Source organism: Odocoileus virginianus, chromosome 2, assembly GCF_023699985.2.
Source record: "Odocoileus virginianus isolate 20LAN1187 ecotype Illinois chromosome 2, Ovbor_1.2, whole genome shotgun sequence".
Taxonomy (NCBI): Eukaryota; Metazoa; Chordata; class Mammalia; order Artiodactyla; family Cervidae; genus Odocoileus; species Odocoileus virginianus.
This window is the reverse complement of record NC_069675.1, coordinates 67620116-67643217: the sequence shown is the minus strand read 5'-3', so window position 1 is coordinate 67643217 and position 23102 is coordinate 67620116. Positions and strand designations below refer to the sequence as shown.

The following is a 23102-nucleotide window of genomic DNA, read 5'->3' as shown; positions in this document are numbered from 1 at the left end:
GGTTATTAAGAAAAGTGAAGTCGCTCAGTCGTGTCCGACTCTGCAACCTCATGGACTATAGACTACTAGGCTCCTCCGTCCATGGGATTTTCCAGGCAAGAATACTGGAGTGAGTTGCCATTTCCTTCTCCAGGAGATCTTACCAACTCAGGGATTGAACCCAGGTCTCCCACATTGTAGGAAGATGCTTTACCGTCTGAGCTACCAGGGAAGTAAAAGTAGGGGTAAATTATTAACTAAAAAGTCCTTGTATTATTTCACTGATTCACTTACTTTTGTAAGTTTCAAAGAGGAATTTCTCTTTTTTGAGGGCCTTTAGGTAAAGCTTGATGGAGGAGGTAGAAGCTGACCAAAGTCTTAGGGAATGAACTGGAGACTGAAGGGCTAGAAAGGAGGAAGTTTAGCATTCTGGGAAGGGATGGAGTGGCTGTTAATAGGTTGCCCTGAGGTTCTCATGCTTCAGGTCAACTTGTTTAGACCTGAAGGTGTGTGGACAGGAAAGGAGGGAGTGAACAAGAAAGGAAAGTGGAAACCAAGTCGTGGTGAGCTCAGAATGTTGGTGAAGGGTCAGAGTCAGGGGAAGTGTGAAGAAGCAAGTGTGCTTGGAAGAGCAGGTGGGCAACCAAGTGAGAAGGGAAGAGACATTGGGGGCTGGGGTCAAATGGAGGCCAGAGCTGTCCACGGCGAGGAGATGAGAGTCTCACTGGCAAGTATGGCAGAGGGAACACAAAGAAAGGGTCGGAAGCCAGAGAAGTTGGGGAGGAAGAATCTTGCTTCTTCCATGACTCGGTTACTGGTTGTGTGTGGAAGGCTGGGGAGTCAGGACAACTCAGAGATTAAGCAGCCTGGAGAAAAACTGGTACCATTTTCAGAAAAGGTAAATCCAGGTCCCAGCTGCAACACCAGGGCCAGAGGGGCTCTCCCCAGTGCCCCCAGCCTGCCCCTGACCCAGCCCGGCTGTATAGCCTTCTCTTTGCATTTTTCAGACAGCAGTAGGAGCCCGACCCAGCAACTCCAGTGACCTCCCCACATCCTGGAGAGGACTCTCCTGGAGGTGAGGCTGTTCTCCTCTCATCTCTTTTGATGATGCTCCCCATAGAGGCATGGGTGGTATATTTCCCCATCACTCGCCAGAGATGAGTCCAGGTACTCATGGCCTAGCACTGGAATGCAAGGCGATGCCCTGATGCTCATGCTGGTCCTAAGGGGGATGGGAATCCTGCCCTGGGGCACCCTCTCTGGTTCTGACTCAGAAACATGACGACCGGTAATTTTAACAAATGTGCTTTCTCTTCCCCAGCATTGGAGGGGATGGCGACTTAGGGACCCACACCACACTGCCCAGTAAGTAGCAACACAGAGAAGCACCATCACTGTGGCCATAACAACCCCTCGCTGTGGCCAGGACCCTCCCCTGAGCAAGGGAAGAGAAGGTTATCTGTAAGGAGGGGGAGTCAGCCCACCCTGAAAAGACAAGGAGCATCCAGTCCACACCTGTGCCCCAACATTGTGCATCCATCTCCCACTCACCTGTGCACTCTTCCATCTCCCCCTTCAAAGACATTCTGAAGAAGTTCAACCCCAACATCCTCGGCTTCTCCACCGGCACCCGGGAGGAGACGGCGGGACTGAACGTAGCCACAGAAGGGGCCAGGGCTCGGTGAGTAGACGTGGGTACCAGAGGGACAGAGGAGAGCAAGGCTGAGAGATGGGGAGGGGAGAAGGGTGGTGTCTGAGCAGCAGCAGTGGCTGTGCCCAGAGTGCTTCTGCTACCCAGCCCCAAGCTGCCCCTCACATGGATTACCTCCTGAGGTCCTCGCCCACTTTGAGATGGGTGTTAGCATGAGGACCCAGAGGCATAAACCGTTTCCTGAACAGCCCAGGGTCATCAAGAGCAAGTGCCCAGAGAAACCAGGATCAAACAGGCTGAATCAGAGCCTTCACTCTGCCTGCTGCACTGTTAGCACCTCTCAGGGCAGCGGGAGGAAGCACTTGAGGGTGGCTGGATGACGGGCAGGCGGCCGGGGCCCAGGATGCAGCCTGCTGACTTCAGCTGACCTCCCCACCCAGGGGAGGCCAGAGTGGAATGTGTGTGAGTGACTCTCAGCATCCCGGTAACGCACAGCAGGGCCCCACAGAGGGCCACCCTTCCTTTCTCTCTCTTCTCACCTCTGAGCCTCTAGTCTTGGACTCGAAAAAGGCTGTATTTGACACTAGGGAGTTAGGTGGTAGAGCCCCTAAAACACCGAGGCAGTCGTTTGTTTTCACTTGGATTTCTGTGGTTGACAACAATCCAGATAATTAAAGTTGAAATGCCTGACAGAGTTCATTGATTTTCTGCACGGAGTGTGCTGGGTCTTTGCTTTGTAGAAGGGTTGCTGCAGTCACGTCACCAGGGAGACAGAACCGGCTTGACTCACTCTGTTTACAGGCAGCATTCCTTTCAGACACGGTAAGGAGGGCCCCACGCTCGCTAGGTTTGAGTCTCTGAGCCACAGGAAGCGATGTCAGTTCCTCAGCGTCATAAGCAGGAAGAACTCATTTTTCTGTGAAAAAATTGGGCTGCCTGGGGCTGAAATATCAACATCTAGTTGCTGATATTGCCATTATTATTATTATGATCATTATGCTTTTATTAATATCATTATAGAGCTCAGGCTTCATTAACCAGGAATTGATTCTTTAGTCTGTTGACGTTCAAGCCCTCTTCCCCTTTCTTGCTTCACTTCTCTTAAACTGCCTTTTCTATTTCACTGCTTCTTGCTGCCTCCGTGAGAATATGGAGTGGCAGGGGAAGTGGCTGACACATGCAGCTTCTTGTTAGGCTCTCAGAGGTCCCGTGTTAGGGGAAAGGACAGCAAGCCATTAGCCAGCTTAAGTAAGCAAGGATGGAGCACCGTTCTTTGAGCCTTCCTTATCTGCACTGTGGCACGTGGCATGGTGTGGAAAAGGATGAGTTCACCTAAAGAGAGAGATGCATGCCCACAGCAGAGCAACCAGGATAATGAGACCTGTGGTTAGATTATCTATGTCCAGCCCCCAGCCTTGCTGGCTGTGTGACCTTGGGCAAGTCACTTAGTATCGCTGAACCTGAGTTTCCTCATCTATAAATGGAGATACTAATAGTACCTACTTCCTTGGCTGGCACAAAGATTCAATGAGACCAATAACCCACCTAGTTTATAATATGTATGCCAAAAAAAAAAAAAGTTGGTGGTCATTAGGGTATTTTGTTTCAAAGTTTCGTTCAAGATCAAACTTCCTTTCTATCAATCAATAAGCAAGAATTCACTGAGCACCTGGGAAGGACTGAGCCCCATGGCTGTTACTAAAAGATAGAGAAGAATCAAAAAGTGAACTAAATGTCTGCCCACAAAGAGCTTGCTGTCTAGTTAAGGAGCCTAAACCAATAGGAAATAATTTTGGGGGGAAGAAGTATTGTTTCTGGCAATGTTGCAGACTGAAATGATTTTGTACTCAGAAAACAGAAAAATGTAAAATGTGAACTGGGCAGTCTAGTTACAGACAGGTACAGACCCAGAAGGGACCCCAGAAACCATCTAGTCTTGCCTCTTTGTATAAAGATGAAAAAATTCAAGGTTAGCAGGGTTCCGTAACTTGGGTGAGCTCCACAGCAAATTGGTAGCAGAGCTGGAAGGGGATCCCTGGTCCCATAGCTCCCAAAGCATGGCTCTGTGCACCAAGACTGAAAAAGGAAAGGGAGGAGGTGTGGGTAAACAAACCCAGAGAGAAGGCTCCTAGGGGAGCTAGGGCTTGCTCTGAGCTTGAAGCGTGGGAAGAACTTGGCTAGGGAGAGGGGAGAAGAGGGCATTCCTGGCTTCCGCTAGTGTTCTGGAGGGCTTATCACCCACAAATACCCATGTTCATATCTCGAACCTGTAAAAAGATTACAGAGACTTCTGTGGTCACCTTTAACCAAGCCAGGCTTTATGACTTTCTGACATACCCATGATAGAAATAGCATATGAGATATGGTCCTGAGTGAATAAATGAGAAACATGGCAGAAATGGTATATACATACATGTATGCTTGGCCACATGCCCAGCTCATTGTGGACATGCAAATATTTAAAATGCCCATTCTGTACCAGTTCTTCTTTTATGACTCCTTCCATGGAAGCCTCCATTTGCTGTATGCCTTCTGTTATGCACATCTGTTTTAAATAATTGCCTTATTGAGGTGTAATTGACATAAGTACACTGCCCCAGTTCCCCGGTGGCTCAGAGGGTAGAGAGTCTGCCTGCAATGCAGGAGACGTGGGTTCAATCCCAGGTCAGGAAGATCCCCTGGAGAAGGAAATGGCAACCCACTCCAGTATTCTTGCCTGGAAAATCCCATGGATGGAGGAGCCTAATGGGCTACAGTCCACAGGGTCACAGAGAGTGGGGCACAACTGAGTGACTAACACTTTCACACTGCACATATTAAAAGGGTGCAATCTGATCAGTTTGTTATATGCATATACCTATGAAACCATCACCTCAATCAAGATGATGAATATATCCATCACCTCCAAAAGTTTCCCTATGCTGCTTTATAATCAATCCCTCCCTCCTGCCCCTTCTGGTCTCTACCCCACTCACTTCCTGGGACCCAGGTAACCACTGGCCTGCTTTCTTGTCACTATAGATTAGGTTTAATTTTCTAGAACTCTATAGAAACAGAGCCATAGATGATGTACTCTTTTTTTAAAAAATATTTATTGATTTGGCTGCGCCAGGTCTTAGTTGTGACTCATGGGATCTTTGGTCTTTATTGCAGCAGGCAGGATCATTAGTTGCAGCATACAAACTCTTAGCTGTGGCATGCAGGATCTAGTTTCCTGACCAGGGATCGAACCCGGGTCCCCTGCATTGGGAGTACAGAATCTTAGCCGCTGGATCACCAGGGAAGTCCATGTACTCTTTTCTTGTCTAACATCTTTCACCCAGCAAAATTATTTTGACATACATCCCTGTTGTTATGTGTATCACTAGTTCATTCTCCTTGATTGCTGAGTAGGGTTCCTTTGGCATGCCTCTCTCTAACCCGGAAGCATTCATGGCACACATCTAGCGGTTGAAGTGAGGACTAGCCCTGTCGGTATTTGTCTCCCTCATCCTGTTTTTGTTACCAGCGGGGAAAGTGAGGAGATGGGGAATGATTTGGAAATCCAAAGGAATGATAGAGAAGAAAAACAGAAGGATTAAAAGAAGAGAGACTGGGACTTAGAGGTAAGGGTTGAAGGAGTCATGAAGCCTGGAAAGGAGGAAGCTGAGGGATCATTTGGGGTGATGGCTTTTTTCAAATATACAAAAGGTTATTTTTAAGACAGGCAGCCAAATAAGAACCGAACAGGCTCAGCCTGCAATGAAAAGAGCTGGATGAAATATAAGGGAATGTCCCTGACGGGAAGGTTGAGCAGATCCCCACTGCCCACCCGCCACCGCCCCCCACCACCATTCCTGCTGCCGAAGTGGCCTCAGAGGACCAGGCCTGAAGAAGCGGGTGGTGACGTGCGTGTCAGCCCCATGGCAGAGTCAGGATCAACTGGGGCTCCAACGCCCACAGGAAATCTTTGTTCATAGGTTGAGATTTCTTGAGAATTGAAAGCCTTTCAATATTTCTGAAGGAATAGGTCTTTATATAACATTTTTTTTTTCCTGAAACATCTCCTCGCCAGGCCCAAATCCTACAGCTTGAGCCCTTGCTCGTGAACCAGCTCTAATGTTGCCTTCTCTTCTCCTGCCCAGGGACATGCCAGCCCAGGCCCGAGACCTCGTGGAGCGAATGAAAACCAGCCCTGTGAGTAGAGGCCCCGGGCCACCCTCTGTCTTTAGCTGGGGTGGGTGCAAGTGGCCCTGAATGAGCCCCCTTTGCGCTGCTGCAGTTCAATCTCTTGGCTCGTCTTTACAAGGGACCAGATGAGCAGGTCTTGCCACCAAGACGCCATCTCTGCTGCACTCCTTCCCTAGGTACCCTCCCCTCCAGGCCGTCTGCCGGAGTGATGAGCAGAGAGCTGGTGGAGGTGGCAGGCCTTGGCCTTTGGCAGCTTTCCACTGCACCCAAGAGCTGGCTTCCCAAACCTATTATGTAAACTTTGGCTTCTAAAAATAGGCTTCTCATTCCAATCCTTCCTCCTTCCTGCTCACTCGGCCCCTCTAAACCTCCTCACCAGCACTTTTTCCAATGCTCTGGGTTTATGCCTTGGAATTCACTGCCTGGCAGCACTCCTATTATGGGGCTGCTGAGTGGAAAGCAGGCTCCCTAGAACCTCTCCAGCCCCCTCCTCACCTCTCTGTTCAATCGGTCCCCTTCCCTAGCCCCAGGCAGCTCTGGGCTTTTGCTTCTTGTTGCGTCTTTTGCCCTGGGCTCCTTGGAAGGCCTTTGGATCACATTTTTTGTTCTGTTGCTAAGTCGTGTCCGACTCTTTGCAACCCCATGGACTGCAGCACGACGAGGCTTCCCTGTCCTTCACCGTCTCCCTGAGTTTGCTCAAACTCACGTCCATTGAGTCAGTGATGCCATCCAACAATCTCCTCCTCTGTTGCCCCCTTCTCCTCATGCTCTCAATCTTACCCAGCCTCAAATGTTAATACAAGCCACCTCCTCCTGGACTTCAGCTTTCTTAAGATCTCAAAGGGAAAAAAGTTCTCTGTACTGAGTGAGCACACGCGCGCACACACACACACACACACACACACACACACACACGTCCTTGACCAGCACCAAAGTGAGGACGAGGGAGCTCCACTTGATATCTTCTCTCCACTGTGACAGAGGATGAAAGGCACTGGGGGGAAGGGGTGTCTAGCACATGCATATGCCCCCCACCCCCCCACCAAGGCCTAAGTGGGCTCTTCTGTCCCCTCAGAAAATCAACCTACAGAAAGACTGGAAGCTGATCACGCTCTTCATTGGGAGCAACGACTTGTGCCATTACTGTGACAATCAGGTAGGCCCCTGACCAGCCCCCTGCGGGATGGAACTGAGAAGGGAGCTGCTGGCCAAGGTCACTGTCTGGACCCAGGCTGGGACGTCCCTCGTGGGAGGCACCCTGGCCGGCTCTCCCAGGCACCTGAGTCTGCCCAGACAGCCTGGCTCACACAGGCCAGGACAGGCCAGCCGTCCCCACTGCTGCGTGTCTGCTGCGTTGGTTCCCTGATTCCAGACGTGTCTGGACGTCCCCACTCTCAGGCACTGCTGAGGTGGTCTCTCTTACACCCTTAATTACTGTTCTCTGGTAGCCAGTATATAACCAGGGAGCCCACTCACCTGTTTGGAGTCTCTGCCCATTTTTTCAGTGTTTCTTCAGGGTGAGGAGGTTGCAGGGGGAGGCTGAAACAATGTCATAAATATGGCTGATACAGTTGAACCAATCCTGATCCCTGGCTCACTGCCCTTCGGGGACACCATGTGTAAACCGCCTTCAGCCAGCCTGTGAACCCAACTCACTCCTAACCTTGTTTCTATGGGGAAATACATCCAGACTTACAAACTTTGGGAAGTAATAACTTCTGGAATTCATCTTGTTCTAAGTTGAGGATGAGCTATATTTTATTTGGCCAGGAAAAAAAAAAGCAGCTGCCATAACTCAGAGGTTGTGCTAGAATGTTTGACAGTCACAGGCAGCAGGGAGAAGACATTTATCATTCCTTGTGGCTCAGAGAGACAGTCCCCAAATTCTAGATGAGAACCAGCCTCCCCCACACAGGGACCTCTCTTCCTCTCTGCCCAGACTAGAGGAAGAAGTAATCCAACCCCATGGGGTTTTAAATGTCATTGTGTCCTACACTCCATGGGGTCCAGGAAGCCAGAAGTGACCCCAGAAGATCTGTCTTCATGCGAAGTCAGGTTTACCTTCCTGAGAGCAATGTTTTGTGGAAATGACTTGGGGCCACCACCAGGATTCAGGCCATGTTTTTGGAAGGGGCTAAATCAGCCTCCAGTTGGGAGAGGGGCCAGAAGAGGACACCCTCAAGCTGAGTTATAAGGGTAGAAGTGATGGGGAGGCAGTGCAAAGGGTCCCAGGCAGGGGGGCCAGCACTATCAGGATCTGGGTTAGAGATACCATGGAGCAGTGTGGGGTGGGGGCCGTTGATGGTACCTAGTAGGCATCAAGGGATATCTTTTCCTTTCCTCTTTTTTGGCCTTGCTGGGTCCTTGTCATGGGGTGTGGGCTCTTCATTGCAGGCTTCTCTGGTTGCAGCAAGCAGGCTCCGTAGTTGCTGGGCACTGGTTTCTTGCTAGTTGCAGCATGTAGGCTTAGTTCCCTAACCAAGAATCAAACCCACATTCCCTGCATTGGCATCCACTGTCTACCAGAGAAGTTCCCAAGGAGTGACTTCTTACCAGAGACTGTGTCCATCAGCAACGAGGGTTGGGCTTCCCTCTGGTGCAGGACCCGCCTGTGCTGGGCATCAGGCCACCTCCTCCCCCTCCTCCCAGGAGCTGAGCAGAGCCCCTTCCTTCTTCACAGGAGGCCCGCTCTGCTGAGGAGTATGTTAAGTACATCCGGCAGGCCCTGGACATCCTCTACACGCAGGTAGGGAGGCCCAGCGGCACGTTCCCGGGTCCTGTTTCCTGCCAGCAACCAGGCTGCCTGCTGGCTCACCGGGGGTCGCTCCCTGAGCGCAGCTAGAGGACTTGGGTTCAGTGAGATGCACACTGCACAGAGTCCCCCAGGAGCAGGCACCCGGACGGATGGGATGGGAGGGAGGCAGCTGCCAAGCTTCTCTGTTGGGTGGCATCTAACTGGATCTGACTGCCTTGGTTGGGTGGCAAAGAGCCTGCTTCTGGAGCCAGTTGGCCTGACTTATAGCTGGACACTGTGGCTTCCTAGCCATGTGACTTTGGGCAAGTTGACTTGGTCTCAGTTTCCTAATCTATAAAGTCGGGCCAATAAAGACCATTCCATGAGATAATATAAGGCACGTTCCCTCTCTGGGCCTCAGTTTATTGGTAAAATTGGGGGAGGGGGAAGTAGACTTTAGATGATCCCTCAACCTCCTTCCAGCAGTAAGCTCTGCTCCCCAATAAGTGCCTGGGGACTACTGAAGCCCATCCTCTCTACTCTCCGCAGCTTCCACGGACTTTCATCAACGTGGTAGAGGTCATGGAGCTGGCTGACCTGCACCAGGGTCAAGATGGAAAATGTGTCATGCCATTGGCAGCCCAGTAAGTAGATGGACGTGGTCCCAAGGCGAGGGCATCTAGGGAGAATGGGGATCAGATGCCAGCGGGTGAGACTGAGACAGGCAGAGCCAGACAGTCCTGTCCAAGGGGCAAACATCAGCAATTAGCCAGGGGCTTGAAAAACCATTCTAAAGTGTTGTTACCTTATTGAATGCCTACTGTATGCAAGTTGCTTCATTTCTCTGGACCTTACTTTGCCCTTCTGGAAATGATCTGTGAGGGCTCCAGAATTTCTGTGATGCCAAACCCCAACTTCAGCAAGTTGTTCCATTTTAGAGGCAGCACGAGGCGACGAGCTTTTGAGACAGCTCTACTGGGCCTCACATCCTGGCTTTGCCATTTAGAAGCTGTGGGACCTTGTACAAACCACACAACCTCTCTGGGCCTCTTACTCCTCACATGTAAAAATCTCCTGGGGAAGTAGCGGTGACATCTAGGGGAAACACATGTAAAGTGCATGGTCCCCCTTGGGTAGGCACTCAGGAAATAGTAGCTATAATGTGCTTCTTAGGACTGGCCTTGAAAGCCAGGCTTAGAGCTAAGTTACATCATGCAAGAATCTCGGTTGGGCTGGAATTTGTTAAAGCTCAGCTCTGACCCTACAGGAAGTTGCCCTCTTTAAGGCCAGAGGGTTGCCCAGAGTTCCTGTGACGGTTGTTTTGGGGGAGGAGATTCTATGGGGTGGCTAAGAAGCCCTATCTGGGATCAAATGGATTTGTTGGGAAGGTGACCAGCTGGTTCCAATCTTGCCTGGAACCTGGTCCATGCATAGAGCAGCCAGTGCTGCCCAAGAGCATCTTCCTACAGGAGAGTCCTCAGCAGCTGAAGGTAGAGAAGGGAGGCCTCGGGAACATGAGGAAGAAAGGCTGGTCCACTTTGGGAATCTTCCCAAAACCCCAGCCCCCCTGGAGAAACTCCAGGAGCCACAGGCTAGGGAATAGTCAGGTGGCCAAGGAAACGGACGGCCTGTCCACAGGAGCCCCAGGCACTGTTGCCAGCCCTTCTGCCGTCTCTCCTAATATAAGCACCGTCTGGATCTCATGGACCTGAGTCATGCTTCTCTGACCCTGGCCCAAGAGGCAGCAAGTCTGTGTTGGGGGGGGGGGGGGCACCTGTGTGGATGGAGGGGGTGGAGGCAGCCTCCCAGGGTCCCTGAGCCTCAGGACTCCTCACCCCACAGGAGCAACTGCACCTGCCTCCAAGGCTCCCAGGAGAACTTGCCAGAGATGCAAGAATTGAAGACAGTGAACTGGGACTTCCAGGTGACCCTGTCCCCCCTTTCCCTCCCCACCCTCTTCTTTACTCCTGAAGCAGGATTGGGAAATTGGCCTGCTGAGAGCAAGGCCACTTCCTAAAGGGAGATCACAGCCCCTGAAATGTGTGTCCAGGTAAACCAACATCAGGGGAGGGGAGTAAGAAGATCAGAAGGGAAGCTGGGAGAAACCCCTCCTCTCAACTCTCAGAGGAGGCATCACTCCTTCACCCCGCCGAGGAGAGATGGGCTGTGTTCACTGCCCTTGGTCTCCCTCCCTCCTTACTTTCTCATGTCTGTCTCTGCTCTTGCTGTCCTCTCCCCGGACCTGCCCGCCTGGGCCTTTCTGCAGCGCGTCCATCTCACCTCAGAATTTTGTCTTCTTACCTCTCTGAGAAGCATCCCTTGACTAAGCTCCCTGCTGGCAACTTCAGTCAGCACTTCACTGACCCTAATGCCATACATGATTTTGACTTTTACATCTCACAGATGGATGACCAGCTCCTTGAGGGTGAGCACAGCTAGTCTATCCCTTTTACAGTCCACCTTTGAGCACTTAAGCAATGCCAAGACTGTGGATACTCATCCTAAGGTCTAAGGCATTTTGAGGAGCTGGTGTTGAAAAGTTCCCCATTGGGACTGGAGTCCCGTGTTCTAATCCACTTCTTCATGCAGTGAGAGCAGGGTGGTGTCCATGCCTGGTGCAGCCTAGGTGGATGCTTGTGCACTAGAGCAGCTCCTCTGGGTCTCCTGGCCCTGACATGACCCACCCGAGGCCTCAGGGACAGCCCGTCTGTCCAGCCTCGCTGTGGGACTGAACACCTCTCCCCCCATCCCTAGAGTGCCCTGTCCACACTCTCCTACCAGTACCTGCAGCGTGAGGACTTCGCCGTGGTTGTACAACCTTTCTTCCAAAACACCCTTGTCCCCCTGAACAAGGTGAGCAGCTGGGGGGCACGTGTATAGCGGCCATTGTCTTGGGGAATGTACCTTCCCCCCGTTTTGAGTATTACTTGAACTTAGATGTAGTTGGAAAGAAAATGTGAAAATTAATAGTGACCAAGCTCCCCAGGTATGGCCCTGATATTTGCCAGGTTGGAATAAAATGAAAGCTTCCCCAAAATATTCTTTTCAACTATTAGGGCAGGGATGCTGAAGGAAAAATGATGGACTGTAGGTGGCTATGGGCTTCCGTGGTGGCTCAGAGGCAAAGAATCCGCCTGCCGATGGAGGAGACCTGGGTTCAATCCCTGGGTCAGAAAGAGCCCCTGAAGGAGGAAATGGCAACCCACTCCAGTATTCTTGCCTGGGAAATCCCATGCACAGAGGGGCCTGATGGGCTACAACCCATGGGGTCCCAGAGGAGTCAGACACAACTTAGCCACAACAATTAGGTTGCTACAAATTTTTAAAACATAAAAATTCCAAAACTAGGTAGTTTCTCCATCAATATCTGAGCCAGCTGGCAGCAGAAAGGAAAGGATGGAAGGTGGAATGCCCAGGGTGCCACTGCCTGGGGCAGAGGGGTTGGGCAGGTAGCAGTGCTCTCAGCTCAAGAAGATAACCCCCTTCCTTTGGTCACAGAGAGGGGACGCTGACCTCACCTTCTTCTCCGAGGACTGTTTCCACTTCTCAGAACGTGGGCATGCAGAGATGGCCATCGCTCTCTGGAATAACATGGTCAGTACCTAAGGGTCGAGTGGGCTTGGGTCACGGGTACAGCCGAGGACACTCTTTCCCACAAAGAAAAACCTATTGGTTGATATGGCTCCTTTCTCCCCAGAGTTCAATAGGGCAGCTCATGTATTTCTGTAATTTCTCAGTGCTGTTGGGGGATAACTTTGTCATCAGATAGACTAGATGAAAATATCAGCATCAACCCTTTACTGTGTGATCTTGGGCTGTTGAGCCCACTTCTGGCCATTTGTGGGCCTCCCAGGTGGTGTGAGTGGTAAAGAATCTGCCTGCCAATGCAGGGTTCGATCCCTGGGTCAGGAAAATCCCCTGAAGGAGGAAATGGCAACCCAGTCCAGTATTCTTGCTCAGAAAATTCCATGGACAGAGGAGCTTGGCAGGTTACAGTCCATGAGATCACAAAGAGTCGGACATGACTGAATGACTATGTACACACTGGCCATCCGTATCTGTATCTACAAAAACAACAAAAGTGACACAGATCTTAGAGATAATGTGTGTACTGCATCCAGCACAATAATCCCCACACTCCCTACTGTTATTTCTTTAAACATTAAAAAGAGCCGCTCAGCCAGTTTTCCCAGGCTGCCACCTAGTCCTTTCTGGTGGGGGGAAAAGGGGACCTAATGAAATGAAGGTACAGCCCAGGGGCCACAGCCCTGTGCCTTGTTCTACCCTTTAGAGCTGGCCACTCATGACTGGAAAGTCAGCTATGTTTGCAGGCTTGACAAGTAACCCTGAGCACTGTATCCTCTTGTGCAGAGCAAATGAAATGCCTTTCCAGTCCACTGGCTTCTTTTGATCTAGGCTCAGCGGGTAACCCAATCCCCACCCCAACCTGCATGTTCTCTCCTTTCTCCCATAGTGATTAAACCATCCACACGCCTGCTCCTTTCCCTGCAGCTTCAGGCCCACTGTGACTTTGCCAGGCACCACTATGCAAACATTCCCACACCTGTCAGCTCCGCCAGCGTGGCCAGTATCTTCCTCGGCTGACTCACAATATTGACTTTCTCCTTAGCTACACCACCTCCTCCTCCTCCTCTCAGAACAGCATGTAAGGAGGTTTTCTCCTTGGCCTACTTAATTGCAGGCTCAACCTCCCTCTGCTTGTGTTTTCCTGGTGTTTTCCTCCTGTTGACATCACAGTCTGCCCACTCCTGGAACTTTCGTCATCTCTGTCCGTCCAGGACTGGGAATTGCAATTAGAACACTTTGAGTTCTCTCCCAACCCTACTTCCACAGTGGATTTTTTAAATCAAAGTTAAAACAGTATAATTCCTGGGAGCAGTTGTGTTTCTCTTGATGATATTTTGCTTTGAAGTCCAGTTGTCTTTCAGTGACTGAGTCATTCAACTTCATGCTTTTAACCACCCTGCACCTCTGCCCCAGTAAAGCCTGGATCTCTCTGCATGGTTTCTTTTCTCCCCCTGCAACCCTGGGGGAATCCATGGATTCCAAGGAGGAGTGGGAATGCTAAGCCCTTGGCCTTTCCCTCCCAGTGTCCCCATCAGGGTATGGTTTTCCTACCTGGGGGTATTTGGAGTCTCCTGGGACCGATGGCCATATTGATGACTTGAGCATTACAGGACCTGTCTCATTCTGCACGATTTAATGTAGTTCTGGCCTTTCTCTTCCAAAGCAGCTCAGTAGGTCTTCCCATTACATGCTTCTGTTTCATAAAAGCAAGTGGAAGGGATTTAGATCTGAAAACAAAAGGCAAATGCAGCATGGAGACATATTATTACTACCACAAGACTGTTCATAGCTCCCCAGCCATACCCCAAATTTAAAAAAACAGCAAACACAAAGCAAAACAAACCTAAAACAATCTACGAGTATGTTATCCTGTGCTATATGACTTGTGGGAATAATTACATAGTCCAGTATTTTCCTCCAAAAGCATCTCAGATATAAACCTACAGCATCGTGCCAACTTCTCAGGTCATCTTCTTCCTGGAATTTCACCCCTAGAGTGACATAAAATAAGTGACAAACCAATAGAACTGGAGAGGATCTTAGAGGTAGGTCATCAAGCCAGAATGCTCTGTAACTAAAATACAGAGACATGGAACAATTTGTGAAGGGTTAAACAGCCAGCAAGTGGCAGAACAAGGATTAGAACTCAGGTCTAATCACCAAGCATCCTGGCTACAGCACCAGCCTGATAAGCACATGTGTAACCGGTGAATTCATGTCTCATAATTAGAGTCCTATGACATAGTGTCTGCAGGCTTTGGCTGATACCCTGGGTGCCCCACTGTGGCAACAGACGCTCTTGAAACTGTTCTAGCTCATGCCCCTCCTCTAGGAACAGTTTTTGCCTCCTTTTTCAGAGACTTTTGCAAAGCCAGAAACTAAAACAGCACTAGGGCATGTTTTTCTCTTCCTTTTTCTTTTTTCTTCTTACCAACAGTCTCGCTGCCTCTTTTCTGATAACTATTCCTCCACTGCTGCCTGCTCCCTCTTTTGTGGAAATCTTAATCTCTTCTAACATTGACATCTCCCTGGGCATCTCCCCTAACACAAATCAGGAGACAATGCTAGCCTCCTAATTGGCGTCCCTATCTCCAAGGCTTATAGCTGTTAAAACAGCTCTGGCTGTGTATTACAGTTATTTGGGGGCTCTTAAAAATAATGAATACCTACAACCACTTTGTATATCTACTAAAGCTGAACACACGTATTCCCTATGACCCAACAATTCTACTCCTATGTATATCCCCAACAGAAAGGTATACATACATTTCACCAAAAGATGGACAAGAATTTTCATAGCAGCACTATTCATGACCCCCAAATGTCTACCAGTAGCAGAATGTGTAAACAAACAGCACATTCATGCAATAGAATAACCTCACAGCAATGAGACTAAAACTTTAACAACATACAACTATATATATAACTTTCAAAAACAAGCAGATATATACATGGTCTTATTGGGACGTGGATAGTGCTAGAAGAGAGCAGGAGGGAGCTTTTGAGTGTTGATCGTATTCTGTTCCTTACCTGGATGCTGACTATGTAAGTATGTTCATTTTGTCATAATTTATCAGTGACTCATTTTCTATATTTGTTTCTATATGTATGTTAGCTTCAGTTAAAAAGAAAACAGTGCCTGGGCCTGATCCCCAGAAATTCTGACTTTGTCTGGGGTAGCATCTAGATTCAATGCCTTTTAGATGCTCCCCAGGTGATCATTGCATAGGGTTTGTGAACTACTGCCTTAGATCTCCTCTCCACAGGGCAACCACATGCTCTCCATAAATGAAATATGACCAAGTCACGCCCTTGCTCTCAAATGTCCGAGGCTGGCCCCTCACTGGGGAAGAAAGGCCAGGCACACCACGCCTTCCGGGTCTTGGCCCCAATTAACCTCTCCAGCAGCCACTTCTACCAAGTGATCTGCACTTGGCAATCCAGCAAGGAGTGAAGTTTCCTGCACCACCCATGCTGTCTCCTGCCTCTGTGTGTTTGCCCTTGCTCATCCCGTTCTCTCTGGCTGCCCTTTCTGCCTCCTTCCCCTCGCTAGCCTTGACCCACCTCAACACTGGCACTGGCACTCAGGTGCCAGCTTCAACAAGAAGCCTTCTCCAAGTCCCCAGAGCAGGCTAGAGCCCCCTGGTACCCATCCTGTTTCAGTCCTGTCATTTGCCACATTGTTGTAGCCACCATATCTGTCCTTAGGAAAGGTGGGTTCTAGCAAATACAACTCCCTTTCCTGTGGGCTCCAGGTCTGTGTGACTCCAGTTCATCCATCCATCCACTAGGCCACTATTTCCTGAGCACCACGATGCCAGAGGGGCTGCCCCAGGTGCTGGGGAAAAGAGATGTCCTGCTCTTGGGGAGCTTCCAGTCTAGTGGGAAAAAGAGATGAAAAAAAATAATCAACAAGGTAATTTGTGACCACATTCAGGGCTTTTAAAAAATTAAAGCAGGGTGCTGTGACAAAGAGAAATGGTGGGGAGAGGGAGGCCTCACTGGAGAGTGACATGTGAACTGAGAACTGAATGTCAAGAGGCTGCCAGGCACGCTGAGGTCTCAGGCCAGGGTGTTCCAGGCAGAGGAAACTGGACCTGTGTGGGCCAGGAGTCAGGAATGAGCTTGAAGTGTGTGAGGAGCGTAAAGGCCAGTGTGGCTGGAGGGAAGGAAGCAAGGTCAGAGGTGGACAAGAGCAAGGGCTGGCTCCTTGGATGGCTTTCACCAGGGGAGCCATGCGACCTGGTTTACCCTCTGGCTGCTACATAGAGATGGATAGGAGGGAAGCAAGAGAGGAACTTGACCATTAGGAAGCTGCTGAAAGTCCAGGATGGTGAAGGTGGCGGAGACCACGGGATGGCAGTGGAGAAGGGAAGTCGTTGGATCTGGGATGTGGTTTGGACTGGTTGGTGGTAGAAGAGGAATAAGGGATGACTCTTCAGTTTGGGATCAAGGAATCTGGGTGGACAGTTGAGGTGCATAGAGAGAAATACAGGTGGGAGGGGAAAATCAAAAGTTCTTATTTTGGACATGGTCACTGTGAGCTGCCTTCCAGAAGTCCACCTGAAGGAATCAGGAAATGTGTTAAATGTATGATTCTGGAGTTCAGGGAGTCAGCAATGGAGATTTTGGCGGAGGGGAGAGAGAATGTGGGGATGATTAGCCTAAAAGTGCCATTCAAGGCCACAGAATTGACTGAGAGGCTCCTAGAAAAAGATTAGGGGAAAAAAAGCATAGGGCAAACCACCAAACCCTGGGGCTTTCTTCCAACTTTCGGTCTAGCAACAGATGAGAAGGACAGAAGGAGGAGGGGGGAAGGAAATAACAGTGCTGTATCTTGGGAGCCAAGAGAAGTGTTTTGAAAAGGAAGCATCAACTTTGACAAATTCTGCTGAAAAGTGAAGCAAGACAAAAAAGAAAGTGAGCACTGAATCCAGCAATATAGAGATCACTGGTGACCTTGACCAGAACTTGAGTCAAGTGAGAGAGACAGATAGAATGGAAGATTGGGAAGTGCAGTTCAGTTCAGTCGCTCAGTCATGTCTGACTCTTTGCGACTCCATGGACTGCAGCACACCAGGCTTCCCTGTCCATCACCAACTCCTGGAGCTTACTCAAACTCATGTCCATTGAGTCGGTGATGCCATCCAACCATCTCATCCTCTGTCATCCCCTTCTCCTCCCACCTTCAATTATCCCCAGTATCAAGGTCTTTTTCAATGAGTCAGTTCTTCGCATCAGATGGCCAAAGTATTGGAATTCAGCATCAGTCCTTCCAATGAATATTCATGGCTGATTTCCTTTAGGATGGACTGGTTGGATCTTCTTGCTATCCAGGGGACTCTCAAGAGTCTTCTCCAACACCACAGTTCAAAAGCATCAATTCTTCAGTGCTTAACTTTCTTTATAGTCCAACTCTCACATCCATACATAACTACTGGAAAAACCAAAGCTTTGACTAGATGTTCCTTTGTTGGGAAGTGCAACAGGGGCTAAAAACTACCCTTCTAGAACTATAGGGAATAAGAGTGAAGGCAGTAAAAAAAAAAAAAAAAAAAGTTGAAGGCAGCTGGTGGAGAGGTGGCAGGGGATTCAACCTGGGAGACAGAGGATACAGTAGATTGTGTACCAAGCCCAAAGAACCAGTAGAAACACAGAAATGGATGCAGTCATCAAAACCATATGATTATCACCTTCCTCTACGCCAGTTAGTTCCTAGGTTCCTGGAATATCACTGGGAGTCAGCCAACCTGATCTGTAGCATCTGTTCTGTCTCTAGATGGTTCTGTTACAACAGAAATAATGCTTTGTTACCTATATAAACCACCTCCTGCTCACACGTGTTTCATCTTCTCATTTGATGCTTACAGACACCAGATGTGGAGCTGTCCAGTCACAGTTTAATGCCCCACCCCTAACCCTGGGGCAGTTCTGGAGTCCTCCTAGCCCCACACAGCATTATTAGCAGAGCCAGGACCCCAGCCCATGAGCCCACTGTGCTCTGTCCACTCACAGCAGCATCTCTCCCAGGACCAGAGCACCCTGTCCTCCCCTAATTGTTACTAACAAACAGGTACAAAAAGGCTTTAAGACAACAAAAAGCAAGGTCCTGGGCCAGGTGTGGTCTTAGCTGGCATCGTGGACTTGCACTTCCCTCTTGAGCAGTACCTGGGTATCAGGAACTGATGAGGTCAGGAACAGGCGGGGAGCAGATCATGGGATGGGTGGAGGTCAGATGTTCAGGATGGAGTCTGGATAGGTGAGTGCCAGGGATCCATCTCCTTGGTGCAGGCCATGTGTCACAGGGCAGGGTATTGGCTAAAGATGCTGGGGAGGAGGTTACAGCAGCCTCCAACTCATTCTCAGAAGGTCCCAGGTTCAAACGCATTAAGCTAAACCTGAACCATAATTGCTCCCCAGGAGGTTTCAAGTAAACCTTTTCATCTATACAAAAAACACACAAAAGTAGCTCAAGCAAGAAAGCTCCAATTTCTTAAGGATCAACAAGTCAAGCGTAGTAATGATGTCATGGTAACCAGTGCATTTTCAAAGTGTTCCTGAAATTGACTATCCCCAGACACTTCAAGAAGTTGGGAAATATGCTCATCACCATTTTGTAAAGTTGAAAATGCAGAGTATCTGCATTCACAGCCACCCACAGGGATGCAGGAGATGGAGGTCCTGAGCCCTGCCTCCTCCTACCCTGACTCATCATTCGCTGAGGCCTCTGAACGGTTCAGACTCCCCTGGGTCTCAGTGTCCTCCGCAGTAAATCCCAGATACGAACTCGGGGTCCCTCTGCTCTGATGGCCTCTGATTTGTCAATCTCTGAGTCAGAAGTCAGGTCCAGCTCTGGCCTCAGGGTGGTGAATGTCGGCCGTGGGTCTTGCCCCTTTGCTGGTTTCAGCAAAAGCGGGAACCTGGTGTGAGATACTCCTCCCTCCAACAGCGGGGGAGTGCTCAGCCTGGGAGGAAATCAAGGTTTCCTTTTCTCTCTTCAGCTAGAACCCGTGGGCCATAAGACCACCTCCAACAACTTCACCTACAGCCGAACCAAGCTCAAGTGCCCCTCTGCTGTGAGTAAGATCCCTTCTGTCTGGTATGCAGCAGGTGTCTGAGCTGGGGGAGGAGGGCCCTGGCCACCTGGAGGCACCAAAGTCCCCTGGGAGGCTCTACCATCGGACACGGTCATTCACGACCACCCTTCTCAAATCTCACCTCCCCTGCCTGCCCCTGACATTTCTCAGGTCCTCAGGCGATCAGCCAGGAGTGAGGCAAGGGAGAAAGCACAGGCTCACCGAAGCAGGACGAGGCCCCAGGGAGGCAGATGAGCAAACACTGGCCAGACCCTCATCACCCACCATGATCCCAGAGGGTCTGAGGCATCCTCTGCCTTAAACATGCACCAAGGAGCCCTCCCACACCAGGCATGCTCCTGGTACTGGGGGCTGCAAGGCAGAGAAATAAGACACCATGTCTCTGCTGGGTGCCTGCATCATCTTTCTGGCTTGCCAGCACTCCCAGTGTCCAGGCCCAGACACCCTTCACCAGACCACTGACAAAGCCCCCCTTCCCTGGCTCTTCTCTGTCTATCCTGTAATCTTGCCAGACACAGAGTGGCATACCTGGAAGAAATTCCAGTCTTGTCAAGACTGCTTGAAACCTTTCCCTGGTCCCCATGTCCCACCGAAGAGAGTCCAGACTGGAGACCCACCTCCCTGTATCACTTTAGACACACAACTCCGCTCCTGGAAAACGGAACCGCTTCCCAAACAAAACCCATGATGGCCCCCATCTGTGCTTCCACTTCCGCCATCTGCTCCCCTGGAGGCTCATCCCTCATCTCCGCCTTTGGAAAATGTTCACATCCTACAAGGCCCAGGTGTTGCCCCTTCTCTGCTGTTGTTCACCCTATCTCCTCTATACTCCCACCCCAGTGTTGGTGTCTTTTCTCTGCCTGCCTCTCCCAAGCCCTGACCCAGGCCCCTTGGTGATGTGATTATTTCTAAACACTTCTCGTCCCCCACATGGGCCACAAACAACATCACATCTCAACCCTCAGGCACTCTCTGAGCTCCCAACACATGCCAGCATGCCATCAGCCTTCACCGGGGGAACAGAAAGGATCCAGGGAGGCAGACCGTTTGCATTTGGGATGCTTAGTCCACTCCAGAACCAGCTGTCCTTCCACACCAACCTTCCCCATTCACAGGCACCCCTGGGATGGGAGGAGGGAAGTAGCTCTCCAGTGGAGGCCTAGAGAAAAGAGAGGTAGGGGCTCTGCCAGCAAGCCCAGGTCTCCCTTCCATGGGTCACCTATCAGTTCCTGATCATTCAAAACTGAGTTGACAGGAAAGGAGATGCTGGTGAGAAACCAAAAACCAAAACCAAAACGGTATCCACTTTGGATACCCCTCCTCATTCAAGGGGCTTGGGCTCAGTGTGGCTGAAGGAGCTTTACAAACAAGAGATAGGCTGTGGAAACAAGGCCATTGCTCCCTCACTGGGATGGGGACCACACAAGCCTCAGATGGGTGGTTTTCCGGTCCCTGACCCAGAACTCTCACCTCCTCCACAGGAGAACCCCTATCTCCGCACCCTGAAGAACAGTCAGCTGCTCCAAGACCAGGCTGACACAGAACCCCCAGTGCTCTCCTGGGCCATGCCAGTGGCGGCAGGAGGCGGCCTGGTGGTTGGTGTTGGTGCAGTGATGACCTGGAGAGCCCTAAGAGGTCGCCAGAAGGAAAACTCTCCCCTAAGTCTGAATACCATGAGCTTCTAGGCCTGCCAGCCTTGTGTGGGCTCTCATTCTGAACTCCCCAACCCTCCACCTCAGTCCCCCTTTCCCCACTTCAGAGGCCACTCCAACGCCAGGACACAGGAGGACAAATGGATAGTCACGACTTCCTGGGGCCTGGGACCTATCCTCCTGGAATTGGTGCATTTAAATAAAGGCCAAAGCTGTTCTGTTCTTGAGTTTGCCTGCTTGGAGCGCTCACCTTCCACCTGTTGTGTGCTGCAGGTGTTGGGGCTGGAAACTTTCGTGTCCTGTCTCAACCAGAACTGCCCAAGGGACGGCCAAACAAGCCTAGACCATCACCTTACAAGCCCGTTCTCCATCACCAAAACCCTATTTCAAATGTGGGGAAAATGCCAGTCACCATGGCTGGAATGTGGGGGCTTGCCGGCCACCACTGGGTACAATCCAACACACATCTGTTATGCACATTTCTGTACTCAGGGCAAGGCAGAGTACTGTAGTACCTCCAACGTTGTGCATGTCACGGCCCGGCCCAGAGATGAACTCTTTTCAAAAGACAAGATGCTCTGTGACCGAGTGATTCAGTCCTGGGCAGCAGTAGGTAAATGTGTCTTCACTTGAGAATAGGAGTTCCTGGGGAAAGGTTTCCCAGAAGAGAGCAATTTTGAAATGTCATTTTACAAAAGGATTGGGACATGAACACTTCATATATCCTCAACCTGATTTTCTCGAGGTACTACATTTAGGAAAGAATCCCTCTTTCTACACTATCAAGTTTATGAGAGAGGTAGACAGTCTGTTAACACAGCCTCCCTTCATTCAGCCCCTACCAGGGGCAAGGCCCTCAGCTGAATTCATACACAGATAAGCTCTTTTATTCAGCACAAAAACCCAGGGAGGGCATAATGAAAAACTCTGAAGACAGAACTAGTGATTGCACAACATTGTCAATGTACTAAAAGCCACTGAATTGCTCACTTTAAACTGGCTAATGATATGTCATGGGAACTTCACCTCCATAAAAAACAAGCAAAAGTCCATTATCATCAGGATCTATGTACCTTTCTGATCCCAAAGACTGAGATGACAAAGAATATATCATCTGAATGTGTGGCTTTCACCAAACCCCATTACCAACCTGAGTCCCAGTTTCTCAGACATTTCATCTATACAATGGAAAAATGGAAATAAGAGTATTTTGCCTGTCTCCCAGTCTTGCTTTAAAAACAAACAGAAGCTGTATAAAAGTTCTCTGTTCCTCTAAAACACTGCACCCATGAAAGTGGGTCATTTTCTCTTCTATGAAGAGTTGAGTTAGGGTCTAGATTACTGGGGACTTAGAGGTTCGAAGATGGGTTTGGGGACTTGGGAGTAATGTGTGGATGAAGACTACTTGCCTTCCACTCATGGATGTTCCTCATCTTGTTTCTCTTTAGCAAAAATGAATAGTCTCTCCAGAGGACCTCCCAGTCCCAGTTTTCTAGTTTCAATTTCTGCTTCTGAACAAGAGGAAGCAGTATACCTTCCCTCACTTCTTCCTGTGGACAAAAAACAATGACTAAATAATCACACACCCTACAGAATGACCACATCCCAGCTTGTGTTCTTGGCTTAACACAGTATAACAACCAAGATAACCCATGAGGTTGAAGAATTCAACTTTTTTTTAATTCCCAAGTTTCCATTTCAGTAGCTCCTACTTCAAAGAACCATGAAACTCACAAGTCTACCCTCACTTGGATTGGGATTGAAATTTATACTACCTGAGTAATCTAGGAGCCCCCAGTCTGAAAAATTTATGAAAGATGTGGTCCCACACGGGGAACCAAGGAACACTTTGGAGAAATAAAGGGAAACCCCCTCTGGAGGGACTCAGCTACAAACCCACCCACATTCCCACCAAACATATGCTAAAAAGCCAAAATTTAAAAATACATGAGAACACTTACTTGAACCCAGTGGTAGTATATATACACTGGAACATGCCCTTCTCCCCCAGGAAAATGTTCAGTCTAGTTAGGAAGACAACCATGGCCATACCAGGAGCAAAGTCACCAAATCCTAAGAAAGCTACACTCCATGATACTTTCCATAGAGACTTTTTCATTCAAAAAAGATGGGAAAAAAAGCGTTAGTCCTTCAGTCATGTCTAACTCCTTGCAACCTTGTGGACTGAAGCCTGCCAGGCTCCTCGGTCCATGGAATTTCCCAGGCAAGAA

General features: G+C 49.7%; 1 protein-coding gene and 1 long non-coding RNA gene across 2 annotated transcripts in view; one reads left to right on the top strand and one right to left on the bottom strand.

The window, feature by feature from the left end:
• PLB1 (phospholipase B1) overlaps positions 1–21093 on the top strand; it is a 127174-nt gene extending 106081 nt beyond the window's left edge. The window contains exons 48-59 of the mRNA XM_020886318.2: positions 987–1054; positions 1301–1344; positions 1561–1660; positions 5755–5806; positions 6876–6956; positions 8481–8546; positions 9084–9178; positions 10377–10458; positions 11289–11387; positions 12033–12128; positions 19124–19198; positions 20701–21093. Coding sequence (XP_020741977.2) covers positions 987–1054; positions 1301–1344; positions 1561–1660; positions 5755–5806; positions 6876–6956; positions 8481–8546; positions 9084–9178; positions 10377–10458; positions 11289–11387; positions 12033–12128; positions 19124–19198; positions 20701–20904 — 1062 coding nt within the window. The 3' untranslated portion in view covers positions 20905–21093. The remainder of the gene's footprint in view (positions 1–986; positions 1055–1300; positions 1345–1560; positions 1661–5754; positions 5807–6875; positions 6957–8480; positions 8547–9083; positions 9179–10376; positions 10459–11288; positions 11388–12032; positions 12129–19123; positions 19199–20700) is intronic.
• LOC110132780 (uncharacterized) lies at positions 11839–22871 on the bottom strand. The gene is made up of 4 exons (XR_011481893.1): positions 22833–22871; positions 13966–22421; positions 13674–13849; positions 11839–12598 (listed from the first exon to the last, which is right to left on the bottom strand). It is a non-coding gene; the product is annotated as an uncharacterized lncRNA (long non-coding RNA).
• Between the last annotated feature and the right edge of the window lie 231 nt (positions 22872–23102).